The sequence below is a fragment of the Penicillium verrucosum genome (genome assembly GCF_028828655.1).
Source record: "Penicillium verrucosum strain IBT 35672 chromosome Unknown utg000001l_segment0_segment0, whole genome shotgun sequence".
In the NCBI taxonomy this organism is placed as follows: Eukaryota; Fungi; Ascomycota; class Eurotiomycetes; order Eurotiales; family Aspergillaceae; genus Penicillium; species Penicillium verrucosum.
In genome coordinates this window covers 9,852,754-9,874,464 of record NW_026643210.1, presented here as the reverse complement: position 1 = coordinate 9,874,464, position 21,711 = coordinate 9,852,754, and the positions used below count along the sequence as shown (strand labels likewise).

Here is a 21,711-nt window from a genome sequence, read left to right as displayed (position 1 = left end):
CTCCACGGTCTTTTTGTTACAAGTTAATTCATCTAGGCATGGCTTTCCCGCATCTAGTAACTTTGCCACGATAGTAAGGAGTCCACTGGCACAGGAAGATTCTTTTCCCAAGAATTCGCCAGCGGGCTGCATATTCGGGAGTAGAGTGATGTGGGACCCAATCTTGTCTCAGTTGCCGAGAATACGTGGATGGTGCACGAACAACCTTTGCAGGATAATTTGGTGTTGCACGTCGGGTTTTTAGTGGGGGGTTTCAATGAAGGAACTATATACTGTAGAGACTAGGTTGACAAGCCTAAGAGGACATCAAACCCGAGTGATGCCAGGGCCGACTACAGCGCCTCGCATTGCGGCTCGGATTTAGCTTTGGGATACGTTGAATATCTATATGGATATATATAATGACCACCCCCACGCTATCCACACTGATCCACCCCGGAATGAGTGAAACCTGTTTCCTATGCCTTACATTGGTGTACACCAATCTACAATGTGCTTTGGAATCAGGAGGGTTGTTCTATTCACAGATCCCCTATTAATACAAAGCCCCAGACGCCGTCTATGCAAGAATAACTCTACTGAGCTGCGCACTGCGCCGGTTCATCATCATCTTCCTCGTCTTCCCATGCTGATGCACCCTGGCCATCCTGCGCACCGAAATCTTCCATCTGGCCCTTGGGATCGTATTCAACTTCATCTGTGGTGTCGGCCTGGATGGGAGCGCTAGGTTTAGGCAGAATTTCCTTGAGCTTCTCTAGCATCTCGGGGGTAGGCTTCCACTTGTTATCGGGGAACTTGACGTCAACAACCAAGTACAGGTCGCCACGGGCATCGGTACGCTTCATCGGCATTCCCTCTCCAGGAACCTTGAGAACTTGTCCCGGTGACAGGATGGCGCCGGCAGTGAGGGGGTGGTTAAGCTCAATGCCACGGCCATCGAGGTGCTTGATCACAACGCGGGAGAATCCGGTCAAGGATTCAGCAAGAGTGATATCAATAGTTGCGCGGAGATCCGAGCCGGCCCGTTCAAACACGGGGTGTTGTTCCTCGATGATTTTGAAAACAATGTCGCCGGGCTCTTGATCGGGCACTTGGTCAGCCTCGCCTTCCAACACAATCCGGTCTCCTTCCCTAGAACACAGTGAGTATATGATTCTGTTAGATAATAGAAAAAAAAGAGCAATCTTACCTCGCGCCTCGAGGAATGTAGATCTCCAGGATCTTCTTCGCCTCGGTCGTTCTTGTGCCCTTGCACTTCTTGCACTTATCCTTCGGGGCGAAGTACGAGCCATCTCCGTTACATGTGGTACAGACAACCGTCTGTTGAGTCACGAACTGGCCCATGCGCTGTAAGACCTCCTTGTGGCCATGGCCACCGCAAGTCGAGCACTTTTTGGCAGTAGCCTTTTCCTTGCCACCCTTGCCCTTGCAATGTCCACAAATGATGTTCTTGACGCTGGAAAACCTAACGGTCTTCCCCTTGTACAGATCCTCCAGGCTGACTTCGTAGTCTTGCTCTTCACTGGGGCTCTTGCGCGGTTTGTTGGGGCGGCCACCGGGCATTCCTCCCATTCCTCCCATGCCAGGCATCCCGCCCATACCCCCCATGCCGCCCATGCCACCACCGAACATCTGTGCCAGCAAGTCATCCAGGTCAGGTTGACCTGCCATGCCAGGCTCACCCGAGCCGTTGAAGGCAGACATGCCGTGTGTGTCGTAGAGGTGTCGCTTGTCATCATCGTATAGAATATCGTAGGCTTCTTGCACAGCCTTGAACCTGATTGAGGCTTCCTCGCGCTCGGCTTCGGGGACTTTGTCGGGGTGGTTCGTCAAGGCCGCCTATTGGAAAGCCAACTGTCAGTGTCGCTGGAATACAGAGATGCTCTGGGTTCGTCTTACCTTGCGGTATGCCTTGCGGATGTCATCTTTAGTTGAGCTCTGATGAATCTCTAGGACCTCTGTATAAATGAATAACTGATCAATATGATATCTTCTGTATAGTTGATCTGCGCAAAACATACCGTAGAGGTCAACTCCAGCCGTAGCCACTGAACACATTGTTAGTAGAGTCAAAACAAAAACACGACTTTCCAACGTACTTATCAGTGATTAGTTGTATAAAATTCGATCGGACTTTTCCTATGTAGAAAGAGGCCGTCAACTTGAGTCCAACGGCAAACAAGAAAGGTTGATGAACGAGAAGTGAGAGCGGGAGCTGTTGATCCAAAGAAGTTTGTGAAATTTTGTTTCGGGAGCTCCGCGCCGCAGCTCCGCAACTCCGCAACATCTCAAAGAGATCGGCCATTCCTTTGCTTTAACACACGACTGTTTCATAATGAGAAGTTCCCAAGGGCTATTTGCCAGAACTTGCACTATTCAATGCAGAGCCTTTTCCTCTTCTCCAGCTGCTCGCGCACATAATTCGAGAAACAAACTGCCAAATGGCCCTGCGCGCACCCGTTTTGCGCCCTCACCCACTGGATACCTTCATCTAGGCTCCCTACGGACAGCACTCTTCAACTATTTGCTAGCAAAACGTACCGGTGGTCAATTTCTGTTGCGCATTGAGGACACGGACCAGGTTTGTGGGTTGCGCTCCGTTGCTTGGACTCCGACTGATTATGGTAGAAACGGACGATTCCCGGGGCAGAACAGCGACTTTACGATGATCTAAAATGGGCAGGATTAAATTGGGATGAAGGTCGGTTTGAGACACACACAAAAATTGAGGGAAACCGCTGACTCTCGCTTTATTGGCAGGTCCCGTCGTTGGTGGTGCCTATGGACCTTATAGACAAGTGAGACCTCACTCATTTATCGCAAAGCAAATAATTCCTAACTCCTTGTTGCCGCGCAGTCCGAACGAACAGCTTTATATCAATCGCACGCCAATGACCTTATCGCCAATGGACATGCATACCGATGCTTCTGCTCCGCAGAACGATTGGATTCGATCGCCCGTCACCGCAGCCAGGCAGGACTGGCGCCTGGCTATGACCGGAAATGTGGCGATATATCTGCTGAGGAATCCGAAGACCGAGCAGCCAAGGGAGAAGCACACATTATTCGATTAAAAGCGGAGGAATGCCCCATGTTTACTGATCTGGTTTATGGCAAATCTGGTCAAAATCGACCAAACAACTCAAAGCTGGATTTCATCGACCGCGTATACAATGACCCAGTTCTTATCAAATCGGATGGACACCCCACATACCATTTGGCAAATGTCGTGGATGATCATTGCATGAAGATTACTCACGTTATCCGAGGAACAGTGAGTTTTATTATTATATTTGTGGCTATCAATTCAACAAATACGGAACTAACGTCTACCAGGAATGGATGGCATCTACACCTATGCACATGGCGCTATATAATGCCTTCAAGTGGACGCCACCAAGCTTTGCTCATGTCCCTTTGCTCGTTGACCGGAGTGGACAAAAGCTCAGCAAGCGCAATGCGGACATTGACCTCTCGTCATTCAAGGATCAGCAAGGAATCTTCCCATCCACCTTGGTAAACTTTGCTTCACTCCTAGGCTGGTCGCATTCCGAAAAGTCTGATGTGTTCAGTCTGAAAGAACTTGAACAGATTGTATGTTTTTCTCGGTCTCGCAAAAACACCATAATTTAACTGCTAACAATATCACCAGTTCAATTTGAAAATCACCCGAGGCAACACTGTCGTCTCCTTTGAAAAACTCCAGTTCCTCCAGAAGGCACATGTCCAACGCTTGGTCAAAAGTGGCGGTCCTGAGTTCGACGAGATGGTGAAGAAGGTGACCTCGGTGGTGGAAGAAAGCCACTCTCTCGACAAACTGTAAGTCAGCCATCAGCTGTAAGCCCATGCGTAGATTACGTGGTACTTAATAACTGACATCTAGCAGCACCACAATCCTCAAAGGTCGCACTCTCTCCGAATACATCGCGCCCCTTATCCGCGCAGATGTCAACAACTACACAAACGCTGAGGAGTTCGCCCAGCGCAACTCCATCTTCTTTACTTCAAAACTCAACAGAGCCCCTTACAAACCGGCCTCGCCCCAGTCATCCCCAGAAGTCCCAATCCAAGCCCTGCACACCGCAGCAGCCGCTCTAACCCTCGTCCCACCCGCGGCCTGGAATATCGACACGCACCGCGACAACATTAACAGCTACGATGGCTCAGAATGCATAGTCATATCCGCGTCTGAGTCAGAGACACCAGCCAGTTCCAATAACGCAACCAAAATATTCAAGAAGGAGCTGTATCACTACCTCCGCTGGGCGCTGTCGGCTTCTGCGCCTGGCCCTGGTATCTCAGAGACTATGGTAGTTCTCGGGAGAGATGAGACACTTCGCCGAGTGCAGGACGCCAAGGCGTTGACACAGTCCTTGGTTCCTTCTGCTGGCCAAAGAGTTCCTAAGGGAACTTTGCCTGAGGATCAGAGTTGGATGGGATCTCTTGCGACTGGCCGGTAATGTAGAATGAGAAGATCGAGTGACTGTACTATAGCTGTATTTGATATAACCCAATCTCAATATGTATTTTAACTCCATGATGAGCGGCTACCTTGTTCTACGATTCAGTCTCTGGCACGAAGTGACTGATTGACTGATATAGAAGAAAAAACGTATTCCTGTGTATTGTAGTTCATTTCAATAGCTAAAGTCTCTGTTTACAACTTCATGAGACCCGATCAATCAGAGCTCCTATTCACGTCCTGTTGACTGCTCTAGATGATGCAGGCTTGAGAACACGCCTTTGTTCGCCAGCAATTCCGAGGGATGTCCCTCTTCTATGATCCGACCACTATCCAGCACAACAACTCGATCAAAATCGAGCATCGTATGCACTCTATGCGCAACCATAATGATAGTGCAGTTCTGGAACTCCTGGCGAATGACCTTCTGGACCTTGGCATCCGTCTCTGCATCCAAGCTGATTGTGAACGGTTAGCATTGCTAAAACAAAGGGATGTGAAGAAATCACATACCTGCTTGTCGGCTCATCTAGTATCAGGATATTACTTCTCTTGAGAAGCGCCCTTGCTAGGCAAAATAGCTGTTTTTGACCTTCGGACAAACTTGTGTCGGTCAGTATTGCATCTAACAACACTCCGCTGTCGGTGTCGCTGTTCGTCGCAGACACAAGAGCTTTCCAAATTTCGACACATTTGAGAGCTTCAATGATATCATCATCGCTGGCGACACCTAAAGGATCGACGTTTTGCCGAATAGTACCTGGGAAAAGGAAGGCTTCTTGACTGAGAGAGCTAATCCGTTGCCGAATCAATGCCCGAGGAACTGTCGATATATCTACTCCGTCAATAAAGATCTGGCCAGAAACCACTTCGTTAAGACGGAGTAGTGATAGAGCAAGGGTGCTCTTGCCACTATAAGAGTCAGCCTCTCCTCGCCTCTACAGAAGTGTATTTTCTCACCTTCCCGTCCTACCACACAGCCCAACTTTCTCCCCGTCACGAATTTCCAAAAGAATACTGTGCAACACGGGCTCTGCGTTCTCAGACTCATACGCAATGTCTGCGGCAGCGAATGAGATATCACCCTTACTTGGCCATTCTGTGTCTGGCAGCTGCTCATAGGCTGCATCTTGTTCCTCACTTGGGGTATCTTCCGAGAACTCCTTTATCCTGGCAATCGCACCCAAAGAGGTTTCCAGGAGGGTCCAGTTCTGAATCAGTTCTGAGAGCGATTCTCCCAGATCCATCATCCCAATCAGCGCAATACCCAATAGACCGGGACTCACTTTTCCGCGTAGAGCTACAGCAGTCCCGATAAGAACGACCGTCATGCCGGTCACCATGAGCTTTAGTACCAAGCCGAGCCATTGCTGAATACACAGCAGGAGATAGAAGGGCCTTTGGGACCTATCGAGTAAGTGCAGCATTTTGGACGTAGAAGCGGTAGTCCATGAAAAAGCACGGATGGTAACGATGCCGGCAAGAGATTCAATGAAATGGGTGTAAAGGGGGCTTTTGAGCTCAATCCTGCTGGTTTATCAGTTTGCTGAACTGCGCAAAAGCATAATGATCAATTAAATTGAAGCATATTTAACGCGGGAAAACGTACTCAAGAAGACGTAACTGGCGAGATGTGCGCAGGTAAAAGCGCTGGACTAGCACTAACATCCCAACTAGGAATGGTAGGGCTAAAGCCATATAGGGCAATGCAGCTATAGCAACCGCGGCTTGTGCAAGCACCCCAACAATTTCTTGATGTGGCTCAAGTCAGAACCACTCAAAGTAGTCGGAGAACATGATGTATTATGAGTGCACTTACGGAATCCTGTGGAGATAAAACCTCGAGGTAGAATCATATCCACTAGTCTCATGTCTTGGCTGAAACGCGTGATGAGAGAGCCCGTATCTACGTGAGATAGGAAGGATAAAGGAGCACTAAATATGTTAGCTATCTGGTATTTTGGTTGGTGAGGAATTAGGAATTTCACCTCATGCAAGTTTCCAATACCGTAGCATGGACATTTTTCGACGCGGCCGGCACAATGACAACCCAGGTCCAACTTACAGATGAAACTCGATTAGCATGGAAGTCTGAACGAAAGGAAGAAGCCTCCTTCACTTACTATACCGAAAAAGCCATTGAAGCAGCTTCGATAAAGGACAATGCCCCATAAATTCCAAGCCAGTAACCCAATCCCGAGCTTGAAGCGCTGTCAGTGCTAGAGGACCACATCTCAATCCAAGCACCTATACAAAAATGAGCATCATACGACATTTACTACTAGTGGAGTTGACATACTGCGCAGTCCACCAATGCCACCATTAACCGCCAGTAAGAAAACCAGCACACTGACGCGGAACCAGCCCATCGCGGAGAAATAGTACTTGTAAACAGCAATATCAGTCGTCTGTCGGCTTTCATCGGTAGAAGCCGGTGTGGACATGCGGCTTGTTATGACTTCAAGAGTCTCCGGTGGCTCAATTGTATTGAGATCATGCAATTCTTCTTTCTCGGTCTGTCCTAGTTGGATCCCCAACCGGTGTACATATCCTCCGGCGTGACTGCGAAGCTGAGAGAAGCTGCCCTGCTCCAGAATATTACCATCCTCTCCGAGTACAATAATAAAGTCAGCCTGGGGTAGGTATTGAACTACTAATGGTCAGCATATACTACAGGTGACAAGATAAGGGTTAAGGGGCGCACCATTATGAGTCGCGAGGAACACAGTACAGCCAAGTCGACGTAACAGTCCAGACAGGCCAAAGACATTATTAAACACCAGTCGTGAGGTTGAATTATCAAGAGCACTCAAGGTATCATCGAAGCATGCAATCCGCTTGCGTGCATAGACAGCTCGCGCTATGGCCTATGATAAAGTCAGTTGACGTCCCCGTCGTTATTATTTCCAGACCAGATTCCTCGCTCATATGGATGGAAGCATAGTTCGCACTCACAATTCTTTGCTTTTGCCCTCCACTAAGTTTAGAGCCTTTGCTACCCACTGGCGTTTCATCGCCCGCTGGCATTTTCTTGAGATCAGAATCCAGCGCACATGCGCTCACCACGGTCGAGTACCAATCAGCGTCAAATGCAGCGGATTTATTCTCCCCAATGATGTTTTCCCGGATTGTCGTATTGGTTAGCCACGGAGCTTGCTCACAAAATGCCAGATCTGGGTACTTTATGAAAGCTTCGCCATCAAGAACGGACGTCTCATTTGCGAGACCTTTGAGGAACGTTGACTTTCCGCTTCCCACGGGACCGACAATCGCAACTAGAGTACCCAAGGGCGAGGGGCTCAGGTTGAGTGTGACACCAGCACTATCTGATGGAGAGTTATTCCAGCCAAACCGGGCATTTTGCAGGGAGATCAAGACATCGGACTCGTTCTCTGACGAGGAAATTCCCCTAGCCCCGAGCCGAGAATAGTTGGAAAGTTCGACCTCGGATGAATTGGTAGGTGATTCAGTAGTAGATGCAGGAGTATCTCCTTCCGGTTCGTGTAATTTTCTTCTTTCTATGCATATGCATAAATGAGGTTAATTCCCTGTATATCTTGCTCGGTGGAACACGTATTGGAGTACTCACCAACAATACTTGGACGTCTTAAGAAGTCCTGGACTCGATACAAACATCCTATTGAGGCGAATGTGTCTGGGATTGCTAACAGTAGATGAATGAGAGGGGTGATCAGCAGATTTATCAGTGAAAGGGCCGTAGTAGCTTGCGAGACAGAAAGACCATCAGACCCTTGCACCTTTGCAACCACAGCATAGGTCGCGAAGGTGGCAAACTGTGCAATAACTGTTGGAAGGTTTACTGAAAGGGGCTGTCAGTATGATCCCGGTGTTCAATGGGGATGTGCAACACTACGTACTCATGCAGACACGGACAGTTTGGATTCGGCGGAACTTCTTAGATATCTCAAGCTCGTCAATCCTCAAGCCTTCAATGGATTTCTTTATCATCTCTGTTAGTCCTAGAAACTTGACATTTTTTATTGAGCCAAGGACGTGGCTGGTGAAATTGATGCGCTTCTCTGTAGCTTGTAGCCATGTCTTCTGCCGAATGGACACAGCATTACCCATTGTAAAGGAAGCGGCGGTAAAAGCTAGCCATTCTGTTAATACTATATTGTGACCATCACTAATGCGAAGAATTAGAGAAAATACCTGTTACAATTAAAATGGGTGTGATACAGACAACACCGATCTGCGTCTGGAGGATCCAAGCGGCAAGTCCCAGCTGTATGATACTAGCCCAGGATTCGCACACTGTAGAATGGAAGTACTCCGCAAGCATTTCAACATCAGCCCCCATAAGTGACATGGCACTGGACTCATCGGTGCTCCCTAATGGCAGATCCATCATGTGCTGATAGACAAGAGCCATAAGGCCACCGCGGACCATGGTCGTAGCACGGAATCCTAGGTGCTGATAAGACGCCGTAGTGACCTGGATCACAAAGGTGAATCGGTCAATAATTATGGGGTAGAGTTAGATAGCTGGTTAAAGACATAAAGACTTACAGCAACCCCGATAAAGACGATTGCGGTGGCTCCTATTAATCCATAGCCAATATTCACCGAAGAATCAGTCTGTTCGAGGAATGTGACAGTTTTGCCAACTAGAAATGGCTGCGCTATGCTAAATCCAATCAGGGCGAGTCGAGGGAGAGCAATAGCAGCAATATCCCAGCGAAGGCAATTAACTATAGCCAGCAGTAATGCATGTTGACGACTCTGATCAGACAGCGCCCATGACTTTGAAAATCGGTCAGACAAATCACTAGATGACAATTTCTCGTGGATGTTAGGTAGCGTATCACCAGTGAGCAGGAAGGTATGTCCTTTTCTCAACAATTCATTGAGCCAGGCAAACAAGCCCCGATTAAAGAGGCCACTGGTACTCTCGATAGACTGAGTCTTTTCGGCCGGCAACAACAATTTGCGCTTTTCAACATTCGCCAGCACCAGGAGGATCAACTTGATAACCAGAGACGCAGTGAGGCAGGCTGGATATGCTCTACCATATGGTAACAGCCAGGCGGTCCGCACTCGCGCAATGTCTAGAAGCACTGTAATAAACAGATATGCAGAGACAAGGAACGAGGGACGAACAGCCCGGCTGTGCTCCAAATGAAGCAGAACAATAATGGAAACCGCCACTATAAGGCCGAGGGTAACACCCGCCACTGACACATGTTGTGCGTGGTAGTGCTGTGTTGCATTAAAGACAAGCAGAGGGAATTGGATGCCTGCCAATACTGTCGCGATCGCCTGTATAGAGCATTATTTAGATGTTTCAGCTGCTCGGACCACTGATAGAGAGTAAGACTCACCAGCGTCGCCAGATGAGTCGATGAGGACTTTACTTTCACAGTCTCTCTGGATAGCTGGAATAGGCGAATGGGTAACAACAGAAGAAAACAAGCTGCTGGGGTAATGTCAAATATCCATGCCTCGAATAGAACTTGCTTACAATGTTAGTATATGTGTGAGACTACCCAGGTGCCCAAGATATCGGAAACATTTACCTGTAAAGTCAAACCCTCCACGACAATCATATTGACTAACCACAGGCCCAAAGAGGCTGTCACATGTGTCCCCGATCGACGCCATCGCACCTCTGTGGTCTTCGGTGTGTGGTTCTTGTTGGAGAAGCTTTTGACCCTGGATTTAAGAGAGATGGAATTGAGCCCCCAAAAAGGCCCGGGGCTTTGATGGTAGCCTGATAACGACATCTGGAACACCGCTAACGCAACTCCGTACGGAGTCCGTTGTGAGCAGGGATATTATATATCTTATCTTGTTGTCCAGGCAATTCAAGTCATAACTAACTACCTTGGTCCAGTGGACGGCTAACAATTGAGGAAGCTTGGAGAATCAGAGAGTAAAATTAACAACACTACACTTATATCAAAACACTATACTTCGCTGACAAATACATAGAAAAAACGGTGAAAACCAACAAAGTCCGACTCCCAAAACCGGAGATCGAAAAGGGAATAAACGAGCCATAAGCACCAAGCCAAGAAAAAAACCATAAGTGACAGGGAAACGAAGAAAAATAACACCATGCCAAGAGGACTAGAAAAAGTAGAAGATTAAACGCAGTGGGATTTGAAACAGCGAGGGTGTCAGCCCAGGAAGGCGTGAATGACAGGAATCCTCAAAAGGTTGCAGCCTAACACAGTCAGGTGCAGGGTTGGGCTCAATAACATCGAACAAATGAAAGAGAGCATGAGCGAGATTGACATGATAAACTCGTAATTTTGAACAGGAAGAGAAGTTGAAGTCGGCCCCTCGGGAATTAGCGTTTGTGGAGAAGAAAACTGCCCGTAAGGGATCTAAGGGAGCTCAGTCGTGAAAGGAAAGCCAAGGTTTATCATGAGCCGTGCAGAATCCAGTCGTGGGATCATCAAGGGTCAACGGTTCCGTGACCACCGTTGAACATCCGAGGCGCCGAGAAATGAGATGCAAAAGACGAGATGCATTATGAGGAGGGAAGACAATGTCGCGGCATCTAGTAGGTTTCATAGTCATCGGCCCACTCGTTGTCACTGCCAGCAACGCGCAGGACCTGCCCGGGATGTGGACCATCTGGACTGACACTGCGGATACCCTTGGCCTTCTTGCCAGCGAGGTCCGCTCCATCCTCGGGTGCAAATCGCTTTCCTCCGTGTGCAGCACGCAGTTTGGAATAGTAAATTTCACTGGGATCAGCTTCTGATTCCGAGCCATCCTCGAAAGTCTCCCAGTTTTCAGATCCAGAGGTTGCAGTATTGACCGTAGAGGAGTTGGAGACCTGACGGGCAGCCGGGGGCGGGGCTGCATGTTGCAGGTACGGGTTGGGTCGAGGGAAGGCTTGGCTAGAGGAGTTCAGAGACAGTGAGGACTGTGAGGAGTGAGATGAATGAGAGAATCCAGTGGATCTTTGCGAGTTTGAGAATCCTGACGCGCTCATGAAGGATCGCTGCCGGTCATCATAGACGTCTTCCGGGCTAACTGGCCGCACATAGGCACTAGACATAGCGCTGTTGCAGCGAGGCGGCTCCATAAGGTGACTAAAGCGGTCTTCCCTTGACTCGACCGTTAACGCACGCATCCGTGGGGGGAGGTCCACGCGGGGGCGGCATCTTGCCATTAAGCGTGCTAGATGAGTAGGCGCCAGGTTGCATACGACGCTCAGGGGAGTTGTTTCCATGCGGCATGTTTCCCAGCGGGACACGGGCGGGAAGCTTTGAAGGGGATGTTGCACCGGCTCTTGAGGTAGCTCCAGATCTAGAGGCCCCGTAGCCAATGGTGTTGTGTTTAACTGGGCCACTGCTAGTGGGGGTCTTGGTGGCTGAACGGGGGGGAGGCGGGCCTCTCATGGAGCTTCCAGGGCGGGGAGGCGGGTGTTGTCTCATTGTGCTTGCTTTAGTAGACGATGGTGGTGCAGACGGTGTTTTTGAGCGTGGTGGAAGCATTGATCTGACAGGTGTCAAGGCATCAAGATATCGGTCTCCGTGCACCAGGAATGGTCGGCCGAATTCGTCTTCCCAGTGTTCCAACTCTTTCCGCAGGTCAGCTTCAAGTTTCGGCAATTCTTTGGCGATTCTCTTGCGCAGCTTCTCCTCTCTCAACAGCTTTCCAGGATCACGCTTCTCTCCCTTATTCCCGCGGCCCATGAGCCGGGATGCATCTTGGCTTGACGTTGCAAGTGCCTCGCGGTCTGTCAGCAGAGTGCGGTGCCTGTCAATCATTTCGAGGGTAGGAGCGCGCTGCTCCTTGAGAGCCTCCAGTCGTGCGATTTCGGCCTCATGAGCCTCGAGCAAAGCATCACTGCACACATCGGAGAATGCAGGTGTGAAGTCGAGCATTTCCTCTTCGGAGAAGAAGAGTGTGTCCCAAAGTTCCTGCAGTCGGCAGCGAGCATCCTCCACAAATAGGTGAAGATTCTGTCTCTTAAGTTCGTTGAGGCGAGTCAATTCCTCTTCCAGGTCGTTTATTGTGCGCAAACCGCAGCCACGATTTGCAGCCAGGAATGCTTTGCGATCAGCATCCTCAACACCAAAGCGATCCCAAAGAGAAATCACAGTATTTCTGAGGTCGTTGATCTTGCGCTCGCGGCCCTTCTTTTCTTCCACCAACTTATTGCGCTTGGCCATGAGGTTGGCGACATCATCTTCATGCAGCCCCAGTTGCTCAGGGGATTCACGATAACACTTCACGATAGTGGAATCTGTTTGCGCCTGGGGCGTTCCAAGCTCGGCCCAGAGCTTAATCATTTCTTCGCATGCAGATTGGACCTGGGCAATGCGGCGGTGGTACTCTTCGTAGACGTGGGTGAATTCGGCATCCAACGCCGTCACATACATAGGCGAAAGGTCAAAGCTTGGGGGGATTGAGGACCCTGGCGCAGTGGGAGGAAGCTCGAGCTTAACAAAGGATGGCTCGAGGTGTGAGGAGTAAGATTCAAGCGCGTCGACAAGTTCTATTGGATGTCAGTAAAAGGGCATCAGCGACACATCACACAGATAACACTCACTCTTAACCTGCTCATAGCGTTCACGATGCAACTTGCTCATCGAGTCATTCTTCTCACGTAAGAACGCAATACATTTGTTAAGTGGGTAAGTGACACGAAGGTCGTCGCGGTTAAGCTCGTATTGGCCATTGGCTCGTTCATCGCTCAGGGACGATTCCATTTGTTGAATCGCTGTAATGAGATGTTCTGCTTCCTGCGTCATGTCCTCTCTCTCCCTAAAAACAAGATTAGCAAGCCTCCAATGAGCCTGTTTATAGATGCGACTCACTCATCAACAACCTTAAGATGATTGTTCAAGGTCTCTGACAGGGCGCTGAAGAGCTGTATCACTCTGTTAGCCATGCGACAATGCGACAACGCTCTTGTTACACTAAGTTCGAACTTACATCCGCTTCACGGGCCTCGCGCTCGCGCGCAGGAACTCCAATCTCATCATAAATCCCATGGAGTTGGGCGACGATGTTATTGACCTGAGTGGTCAGGTAGCCAGTGTCTACCGCCATTGTAACGAAAGTCCCTTAACGAGGGTGACAAAAATCGAGATTGATAACAAAGAATGAGGTATATCCAATCCAACGACACAGTGCCGAGCGAAGCTGCGACAGGGTGACCAATGTCGGGATCAAAACAAGAGATCCTGGCACACAGGGTTCTCAGCACACAAGGTGCGACGGAAATAAAGGAAAGTAAAGGATTGCGGAAGCACTCAAGGCAGCGACATAGGAGAGCGAACACACAGTTGTTTATGAGGGGGAAGTACTGGAATCGCAGATGATAGATAACATCAAGTTTCCAAGGTCGCAAGTGGGTGTTTGGGCGCGATCGTCGTCCTGGGCAACGGATGACTCAGCCATACCCACCGCCCAATACTGCCAATCAATGATCAACCCCACGGCCTACTCTACTTTGTACTTCATGCATTGACTTCTGATACTATTTATTCTCCGATCCTTGCAGAACTCCCATTATCACTGTACCCTTACTTTAAGTACTCTGATCCTTCCAATACATTGTTTCCCCTTCGACTGTCTGCTCCATTCCCATCCATCCACAATGCAGGCTGCCCAGCAGGCCTGGGGTGAGTACCTCCATACACATATGACAACCAGCTTGGAATTAACCAATGTCCCCGCACAGAGCTCGAGAACGCAATAAGCGTCTTTGATCCCCAACGAGATGCCCTCTATGAATACGATGCCGACACAGAAAAAGCCCTCAACGACGCGCGACCATGGGCCACCGACCCATACTATTTCAAGCACGTCCGAGTCTCCGCCACAGCACTATTGAAGATGGTGATGCACGCCCGCTCAGGTGGCTCACTAGAGATCATGGGTCTGATGCAAGGCTACATCCTACCGAACACCTTCGTGGTGACAGATGCGTTCCGGTTGCCAGTTGAGGGCACCGAGACCCGAGTGAATGCGCAGGACGAAGCAAACGAGTACATGGTATCATATCTGCAGTCATGTCGAGACGCAGGGCGGATGGAAAATGCTGTTGGGTGGTATCACAGTCACCCTGGTTATGGGTGCTGGTTGTCTGGGATTGATGTGGCCACTCAGCAAACACAGCAAATGACGGGACCGTTTGTCGCCGTTGTCATCGATCCGGACCGTACCATCTCCGCGGGCCGCGTTGAGATCGGTGCTTTCCGCACATTCCCGTCGAACTTTACCCCGCAGAAGGAGGCTCATGAGGACGACGAGTATCAGACTATCCCACTTGGGAAGGCGGAGGATTTCGGTGCACATGCCAATCAATACTACTCTCTTGATGTCAGTCATTTCAAGAGCACTCTTGATACGGAAATATTGTCCCTTCTATGGAATAAATACTGGGTCGCGACTCTCAGCCAGAGTCCGCTATTCACCTCTCGTGACTTTGGTAACAAGCAGATCATGGATCTCAGCCAAAAAGTGCAAAAAGCAGCCCGTGGAATGGAGGTGACTGGTCCTCGTTCCGGTGGCGTCAACGCCAAAGATCAGCAACTCGATAAGGTTGTTCGTGGCGGTCAGCGGATCGCTGCAGAGGAAGTGAAGGGTCTCCTGGCGTCCGAAACTAAGATGAAGCTCTTCCACGGCATCGGAAACCAGACTCCTTCGACAGAGTGATCCAGTTGAGATGATAAAGGGTCCTCAATCCCATACTCGTTGACATGACTGCCACGTTTTTTTTTCTTTAGCTTAAACTGTTGTATTTGGCGCTCAGCGGGTTGATATTCTTCTATTCCTTTGCCTCGCCATATTCGCTGGCATTTCTCGGGTCTTACCGAGCGCAGCAATCTTGAGCCATCATGGGCATAGAATGTCTAAAATTGCAGTTCCTGCGAATGAACGAATTTACGACCTCATGTATCGCCTACGTAGGCGTAGGCGTCCGAGGCAAGAGTAATAAAACGACAAATACTGAGCTCCCATGGGGTGATGGTCCAAAGTATATCCGCTAGTCTAAAAGTATAAAAGTAGTCTAAAATAAACCCAGAGAATCAACCTCTATTGGCACGGAATGGGTAATGTTCCGGGCAAGAATCGAATAAGTAGTGAGACACTGTATATAATGAAGTGGAAAGCACCAAGCCAACTCCACTGGACAACATCCATCAGACAGGAACAAAAGTCTCAAGTCGTTCATGACGTTCATTATTCAGACGATGGCGTGGAGGACATAAGCTTGAAAAGAAAGAAAAAAGCAGGTCGCCCCAACCTGGCGACAACACAAGGGGATATGTTGAAAAAGAAACGAAAAAGAAAACAAATAGAAGTGAAGTCAAAAGGCCAAAAAAATGTACGCCGAGAAAATGGCCAGAATATGTCACAGTCGGTATAGAAAAGAGGTATGTTATAGTTCGAGGGGGGCCACAGAGGCAGGTACCCTCATGAGATAAGAGATGGAAGAAAAAGAAATGGGGGAATAGACAAGAAATCCCAACCAATTGAACAGCTCAAACGACTCGATTGGGGAAAGTGATATATCGTCCACGTCAACATATATGTTGTACTCTGTAGAGGTACTCCGTATTCGGTGCAATGATAAATGTGCCGAGGGTGACTGCAACGGGAAATGTTCAAAAGATATGATGTGGGTCGTGGAAAGACATTCACATGTGATAGATCGATCTGCAAGTATCCTTGCTGAGAAGGTGAGAAGGCGAGATAATGTGGAGACTTAAGATAGCCTAAACACGGTCAGGCCGAAGAGTGGCCCCCAAAAGGAGTCGATTTAGCCTGCATTGGTAAAACAGTGGCGTTGCAGTGCGAATGGCGGATTTGTCGAACCTGTTTGGTGGGCCGTCACTTGACAGGGATCTTCACGGCTTACAGGAAACCGGATTCAGATAGTAATCTACGAAATTCAGAATCAAAAACGGTTAGTCTCAACAGCCGAACAGTTTTGAGAGGAAAAAAAAAAAAAAAAAAAAAAAAAAAAGGCAGACTTGTCTTGGCCCAAAAGGAGAATAGGAGGTCAAATTTGGGTATCGCCGAGCAAATGCCAAACGCCATTTATAAACCAAAAACACAAAAACACAAAAACACAAAATTCAAGATCATCGCAAAATAGCAACGGTGGATGCAAACAACAAGGATCCCTTGTCTCTGCTTGTGGACTCGGCATACCTTGCAATCTTTTCATCCTCACGCTCTCTAGGCTCGATTTCCAGACTTCGTTCGTACATGTCGTGTACATCGCCAGCACCTTGGAGGTTACTGAGAATGTAATCCTGAAGTTCGCCGACGGGTTGCAAAAGATAAGGGACGTTCTGGTATTGTTGGATATCCCGAATGACTTCTGCGGTCTTAGCCCGCTTATTGAAGTTGATCAATTCCGAAGGTGTTAGAGACGGAATACCGTCTTCAATGAAGGTCAAATCCGTAAGATAAACACCTAGGATATTTGTTAGCCACAAATTAAAGGGGTGATATACTCCAAGACAATCTGCTTGAATTGGTCATGATGCATACCGAAAAATGGAATACAGGGCGGGTTAGCGAGATGCAGGGTTTCTCGGTATTCGCCAAAGTTCTTCGTGCTAGCCATAAGCCGACGCATCTGTTCCAGAATTGCAGACGTGCGTCCGCTAACCTGGCCCCACGTCCTACCAAGACGATGAATGGGTGCGGTTCCAAGAGCTGAGATGATGGATGTCAGGGTAGAGTAATTGTTCAGACTGCGACATTTCTGTATAATCGAGTTAGCAAAGCTGAGATTTATGAAACAAACATAGAAGACACATACATCAGCCACGTTCACAAAGTGTTTGATAACTACAACACGCTTCTTGACATCGCCTTGCGCGAGAATCATTTCGGCGACCCAGTTGGTAAGCTGGTTCGAGTGTAGAATCAAGGCCTTGACATTGGGGGATGGTTCGGGCTCATCAGGGCCGACCTTCTTCTGCCACGTCTTGTTCAAACACTCCGTGGGCCGAATTTTGGAGTAGAGGCGTGACTCAATGATGGTCAGCTGCCGAGCAAACTCCGTTGGGTCAATGTCGAGGAACTTCAGCTTCTTCATATTCTTAGGGATGATTGGTGCCGGTGCGGCGGTGCTCTGAGTCGGAACTAGACGCTTGACAGTTGTATCTTGTCCCCGAAGTCGTTGTTCGATCACGGCTAATAATGTAGGGGTTCCTGGGGTTTTTGTGGTAGCGATTGAGTCGCTGGTAAAAGTATGGACACGTCGCAGGAGATCCATGTGCATTTCATCATTAGGCTCCATCCAGAAATGATCGAACCAACTCTTAAGAATGTTTACGACACGGAATCTAATCGGCTTTTGTTTCCGATCGATCCACATTTGCATATCATCTTGATTCAGGCCAAATGGAGGCTGGATGTTAAACCGCTGGACAAGCAACTCAAATAGTTCGGTGGCAGTAGTAAAAGAGCGATAGGTGAGAAGGAAGGTGTTGTTGAAGGATGCATCAAGCTTATCGTGGCGGGTGAGATGTTCAACCAATCCCGCGAGTGTTCCACATTTGAGAATTGGCAAGTCTCCCTTGTTATCGTAGAACACTTCGCCTTCATGGGCCATTTTCAAAAACCAGGGAGTCTCTTCGGGCTCACGGACTGGCTCCCGGATTGGCTCCCGGGTAATAGCTGTTGGGGGTGCCTGGCCAAAGAATCGTTGTGCCTTGTCCATGTTTCTTCGTACTTTATCGGTGCCACCTTCCTTTTCAGGAGCGTATGAGGACGGAATTCCGATTGACTCAGTGGCAATCTTGGCCTTGGATTCGGCTCGCTTATGCATGTTCTTGTACGACTCGTCTTCCGCTTCCTGGCGGGTATCACGTTGTAGAGATGATGCGGTTTCGGTGGGGATTTGCTCGAGGAGCAGCGACAGTGAGAAGCCAATTTGGGAGACACAGTTCTCCAACTGCCTGGCGATGCCTCGCACGGCATTCACACGATCGTCGAGTGAATTACCACGGAGCTCGGCCCACTCATCGGCCAGAGGGGCAGAGACTGCTTGACAGCTCAGAACGAAATCCCCTATAGCATCGTAGACTCTTTGCTTTTGCAAGCTGAAGTCTACTAGCTGGGGGTTCTGGAAGCTCGTCCCCAGCGGAGCTAAGTTCATCGATTCAACAGAGGAGATCCATGGGCGAAACTGTTCAATAACCTTAATTGCAGCAGCTGAGATTGCGTCCGCCATATCTCCATGTTCCTCGACTGTAACGATCTTCCGGTTTACAATCAACAGTTCTTCTAGTCGCCGAATGCTACCAACGAAAGATCTCCTGAGAATGTCGATCGAATCCAAAAATGCAGTGTCGAGAGATACCGATGGCTCTGCTCGCGAGTCCCCTCCATCCGGGACAAGAAATGATGTTGGACCTGAAGCATTCAAGGAAACACCGTTGTTCTGCCAGCTACCACCCGAAGAGCTACCGCTGACGAAGCCAGGCACAATGCGATGGATCGCATCACCGCGCTGTTGTTGGGCCACTTCCACGTATCCATATACACCCTGCATAACTCCATCGGCCTCCTGCAGACATTTATTGGCCGAGTCGGCACCAGGCCAATCAGCGGCGGCAATGTGTGATGAAAGGACCAGTTTCGAGAACTTGGACATCATGTCCCGGAAGTAAGGATATAGGGCTTTGTTTGTGGAAATGATAGATGGGTTACCAGAGTGGTTATCGGTCGTGTCAGATCCAGCAGCCAGCAGCATGCGAAGATGGTCCGATATGTCCTCGGCCTTTCTTACATACTCTGCACGCTCACCGTTGAAAAGCGCCTGGCGGTAAGCTTCTACGGCGGACCGCATATTATCGACAAGCAAAGGCCAGGTTATTGGTGGTGCGAAGCCATCGTCGATGAAGTGTTGAGGGGGTTGGAGGAAATAGAAGGTCTGGAAAAGCTTTCTGTCACAGACGTGCTAGTACTACTTCCGCCCAGGCTGTATAGCTTTTGGGAGTTCTTGCTCGGCAGCTGCGGCGTTTTGAAATCTTTAGATCCCGGGGCGTACAAGGAATCCATAGACGTGGCAGGGGAAACTCCATCCATCACGGACTGGCGTCGGCGAGAAATCGAGTCATGCGAGCCTAACATCAATGACTCTCCTTCTGCTTCCGATGCAGATCCATCGTACTCGTCTTCATCGCGTTCAAAGCCACGCGCCATCAGCTCCGGGGGTGGCCGTGTCTGGTCGGGGACAAAGAAATTATTTCGATCTCGGGGGCCGGGTTCGGTTGTTGCGGTCGGATTTTCGAAAGGGAGCTCCATGGTAGAATATCCGGTGAGGGTGTTGAAGTAGAACAGACGGCCGTCAGGTGTCGCTTGGGGGATCCAGAATGCGGCCTCTTCCTGCTCCTTGGGCGCTGGAATACCTTCAACGGGGAGAATCGGCTGTGGTTCACGAGAGTTGCCCTCGGAGTTCACTTCATCCTCATCGTGTCCATCGCCATATTCATCTTCCAGTCCTGAGTCCGCGCTGAGGTCGGTTTCGTGGTGGTCGTGTACGAACTGGTCGCTGAAATCATCCGCATCCGTGAGTGGGGTACAATAATTACTTGGGAACCAGCCTCGAACATCATCGATCACTCCATCCCACCATCCGGTTTCTAGCTGGTTGAGGACCTGGATAATGTCGCCACGGCGGAAACTCAGGCTAGTATGATCGTCGGCGTCATAATCGTACATAGCTCGTACGAAGAGCGCCGGAGGCTCCGGGCTGACTGCATATCCAGAGGCCATTTCGACCTGGGAATGTTTTATATGGTTGTAATCTCGCGATACACTATTTCCCCGACCGCGATAGCGGGATAGGGCTGTGGGCGTAGTCACTTGTTCGTCGGTGTACTCGAATGCGGTCGCAACACTTCCAGACTTGGCTAGCGCAGTAGTGTCGACAGCTAAATCTGTCGCACGGATCTCAAACATCGAGGGTTCACGGGGCCACAATCCAGAGAGCTTCTGGAGGGGTTGAGAGGGGGGGGTGGTTTGAGCTCAATATCCGCTCATGGCTGTGTATTCGACGTTTGAGGGGGGAATGGGTGGGGGTGGTCACTTTTTATCCGACTCAACAGAAAGAAAAGAAAGAGAAGGAAAAAAAAAAAAAGCGTTGTATAGTTAAACAAGAATCCAACACTGCAATTAAGCCATCAATAAATTATAACAAAAGCTTGGAGAAATGGAAGTGGGATTGAATTAGGGGGGAGTTGCACCAGGTGGAGGCGGGACGGGCGCATGCAATACCGGTATTAATACAGGATGGAGCCCACGAGAAGGCATTTTAGGGGTGAGGAAGAGTAATATTACAGTAATATGACAATATATAATATACATATAATACACCCCCAATAAAATGTTTCCATCTTGCATGAACATGCCCAGGTGATGTCCAGAAACAACATTAACACCAATGAGATAGATGGTGCTTTCAAATGTTATAGACTTGATATCCACAGTCTTACTCCGTACAGGTACCACAAATACCATAAACCATTTGGCATTAATGTGACTTCGACTTGCATTTGATATTTGGTCTTCCAAGATCAAGTTTGAGCCCCTCAGAATAATGGGGGCAGCTGTCCCGTGTGTTAGCCCTAGAGACATCTGGAGCCCCAGACCATTCATTATTCATTATTCTTACATATTTACATATTTGATTTTGTGTCTTTTTTTTCAACATGATGTTCCCCACTGTCTATCTGTGTGTGTGTGTGTGTGTGTGTGTGTGTGCGTGTGTAATGAAATAATCCACGCTTACCAGCTGGGCATGCCTAGACATGCTTACACGCTTACGGTCACATTTCCTCGCTACCTATGTACGGGTTTGAGCAGTCAGCCTGGTTAGGTACATATGTAGTTTCCAAGGTTGACATATAGCATCAACATTGGTGACAAATCCCAGAATATTAGAATATACTCCGTGTAAGACTAGTCCATGGCCCACAAATACAATTTTCCACTACGGTTATTGGTGGTTTGGCACATGGAAAACGTGCATCTATCAATTTGCAATTGTGAAGAATGACAGGGGATATCCAAGCTGCAAATTCCCCTAATTTGACATATTATATTATATGTACCTCAATTCCATCCACTATCTTCTTCAATAATTGATCAAGGATATCCTAGCTTGAACCGGTAAGGGGTATCAGAAAACTCATACAATCCAAATGATTATGTAGTTTGTATCTCGGGGAGCCGACAATTTGCAAATCCGACAATATGGTGTCTCAGCAAGAATGGACAATAATAATGGA

General features: G+C 48.8%; 6 protein-coding genes across 6 annotated transcripts; 2 read left to right on the top strand and 4 right to left on the bottom strand.

Moving 5' to 3' along the window:
* Nucleotides 1–575: 575 nt before the first annotated feature.
* N7516_003590 (putative DnaJ domain protein (Mas5)) lies at nt 576–2,058 on the bottom strand (the record flags this gene model as incomplete). Its single annotated transcript, XM_057216310.1, has 4 exons — nt 576–1,131; nt 1,190–1,839; nt 1,900–1,958; nt 2,022–2,058. The coding sequence occupies 4 exons, from the start codon at nt 2,056–2,058 to the stop codon at nt 576–578; spliced, it is 1,302 nt and encodes a 433-aa protein (XP_057078193.1).
* A 277-nt stretch (nt 2,059–2,335) lies between these two features.
* Nucleotides 2,336–4,460, top strand: N7516_003589 (glutamate--tRNA ligase MSE1; the record flags this gene model as incomplete). Its single annotated transcript, XM_057216309.1, has 7 exons — nt 2,336–2,581; nt 2,629–2,701; nt 2,761–2,798; nt 2,858–3,274; nt 3,337–3,594; nt 3,653–3,819; nt 3,887–4,460. 7 exons carry the CDS (start codon nt 2,336–2,338, stop codon nt 4,458–4,460), a joined length of 1,773 nt encoding a protein of 590 aa, XP_057078192.1.
* A 231-nt stretch (nt 4,461–4,691) lies between these two features.
* N7516_003588 (ABC transporter integral membrane type 1) lies at nt 4,692–10,029 on the bottom strand (the record flags this gene model as incomplete). The annotated part of the gene is made up of 16 exons (XM_057216308.1): nt 4,692–4,920; nt 4,976–5,374; nt 5,423–5,989; nt 6,072–6,213; nt 6,282–6,397; nt 6,451–6,522; nt 6,586–6,709; nt 6,762–7,112; nt 7,167–7,329; nt 7,418–7,980; nt 8,052–8,282; nt 8,341–8,574; nt 8,636–8,918; nt 8,993–9,742; nt 9,805–9,939; nt 10,000–10,029. 16 exons carry the CDS (start codon nt 10,027–10,029, stop codon nt 4,692–4,694), a joined length of 4,389 nt encoding a protein of 1,462 aa, XP_057078191.1.
* Nucleotides 10,030–10,988: 959 nt separating this feature from the next.
* On the bottom strand, nt 10,989–13,498 carry N7516_003587 (putative microtubule associated protein (Ase1); the record flags this gene model as incomplete). Its single annotated transcript, XM_057216307.1, has 5 exons — nt 10,989–11,499; nt 11,567–12,941; nt 12,996–13,210; nt 13,264–13,316; nt 13,382–13,498. 5 exons carry the CDS (start codon nt 13,496–13,498, stop codon nt 10,989–10,991), a joined length of 2,271 nt encoding a protein of 756 aa, XP_057078190.1.
* A 550-nt stretch (nt 13,499–14,048) lies between these two features.
* Nucleotides 14,049–15,109, top strand: N7516_003586 (Mov34/MPN/PAD-1 family protein; the record flags this gene model as incomplete). Its single annotated transcript, XM_057216306.1, has 2 exons — nt 14,049–14,073; nt 14,133–15,109. 2 exons carry the CDS (start codon nt 14,049–14,051, stop codon nt 15,107–15,109), a joined length of 1,002 nt encoding a protein of 333 aa, XP_057078189.1.
* A 1,083-nt stretch (nt 15,110–16,192) lies between these two features.
* Nucleotides 16,193–20,383, bottom strand: N7516_003585 (putative cell division control protein Cdc25; the record flags this gene model as incomplete). The annotated part of the gene is given in 5 exon segments (XM_057216305.1): nt 16,193–16,340; nt 16,574–16,880; nt 16,958–17,174; nt 17,232–19,365; nt 19,377–20,383. 5 exon segments carry the CDS (start codon nt 20,381–20,383, stop codon nt 16,313–16,315), a joined length of 3,693 nt encoding a protein of 1,230 aa, XP_057078188.1. The 3' UTR covers nt 16,193–16,312.
* Between the last annotated feature and the right edge of the window lie 1,328 nt (nt 20,384–21,711).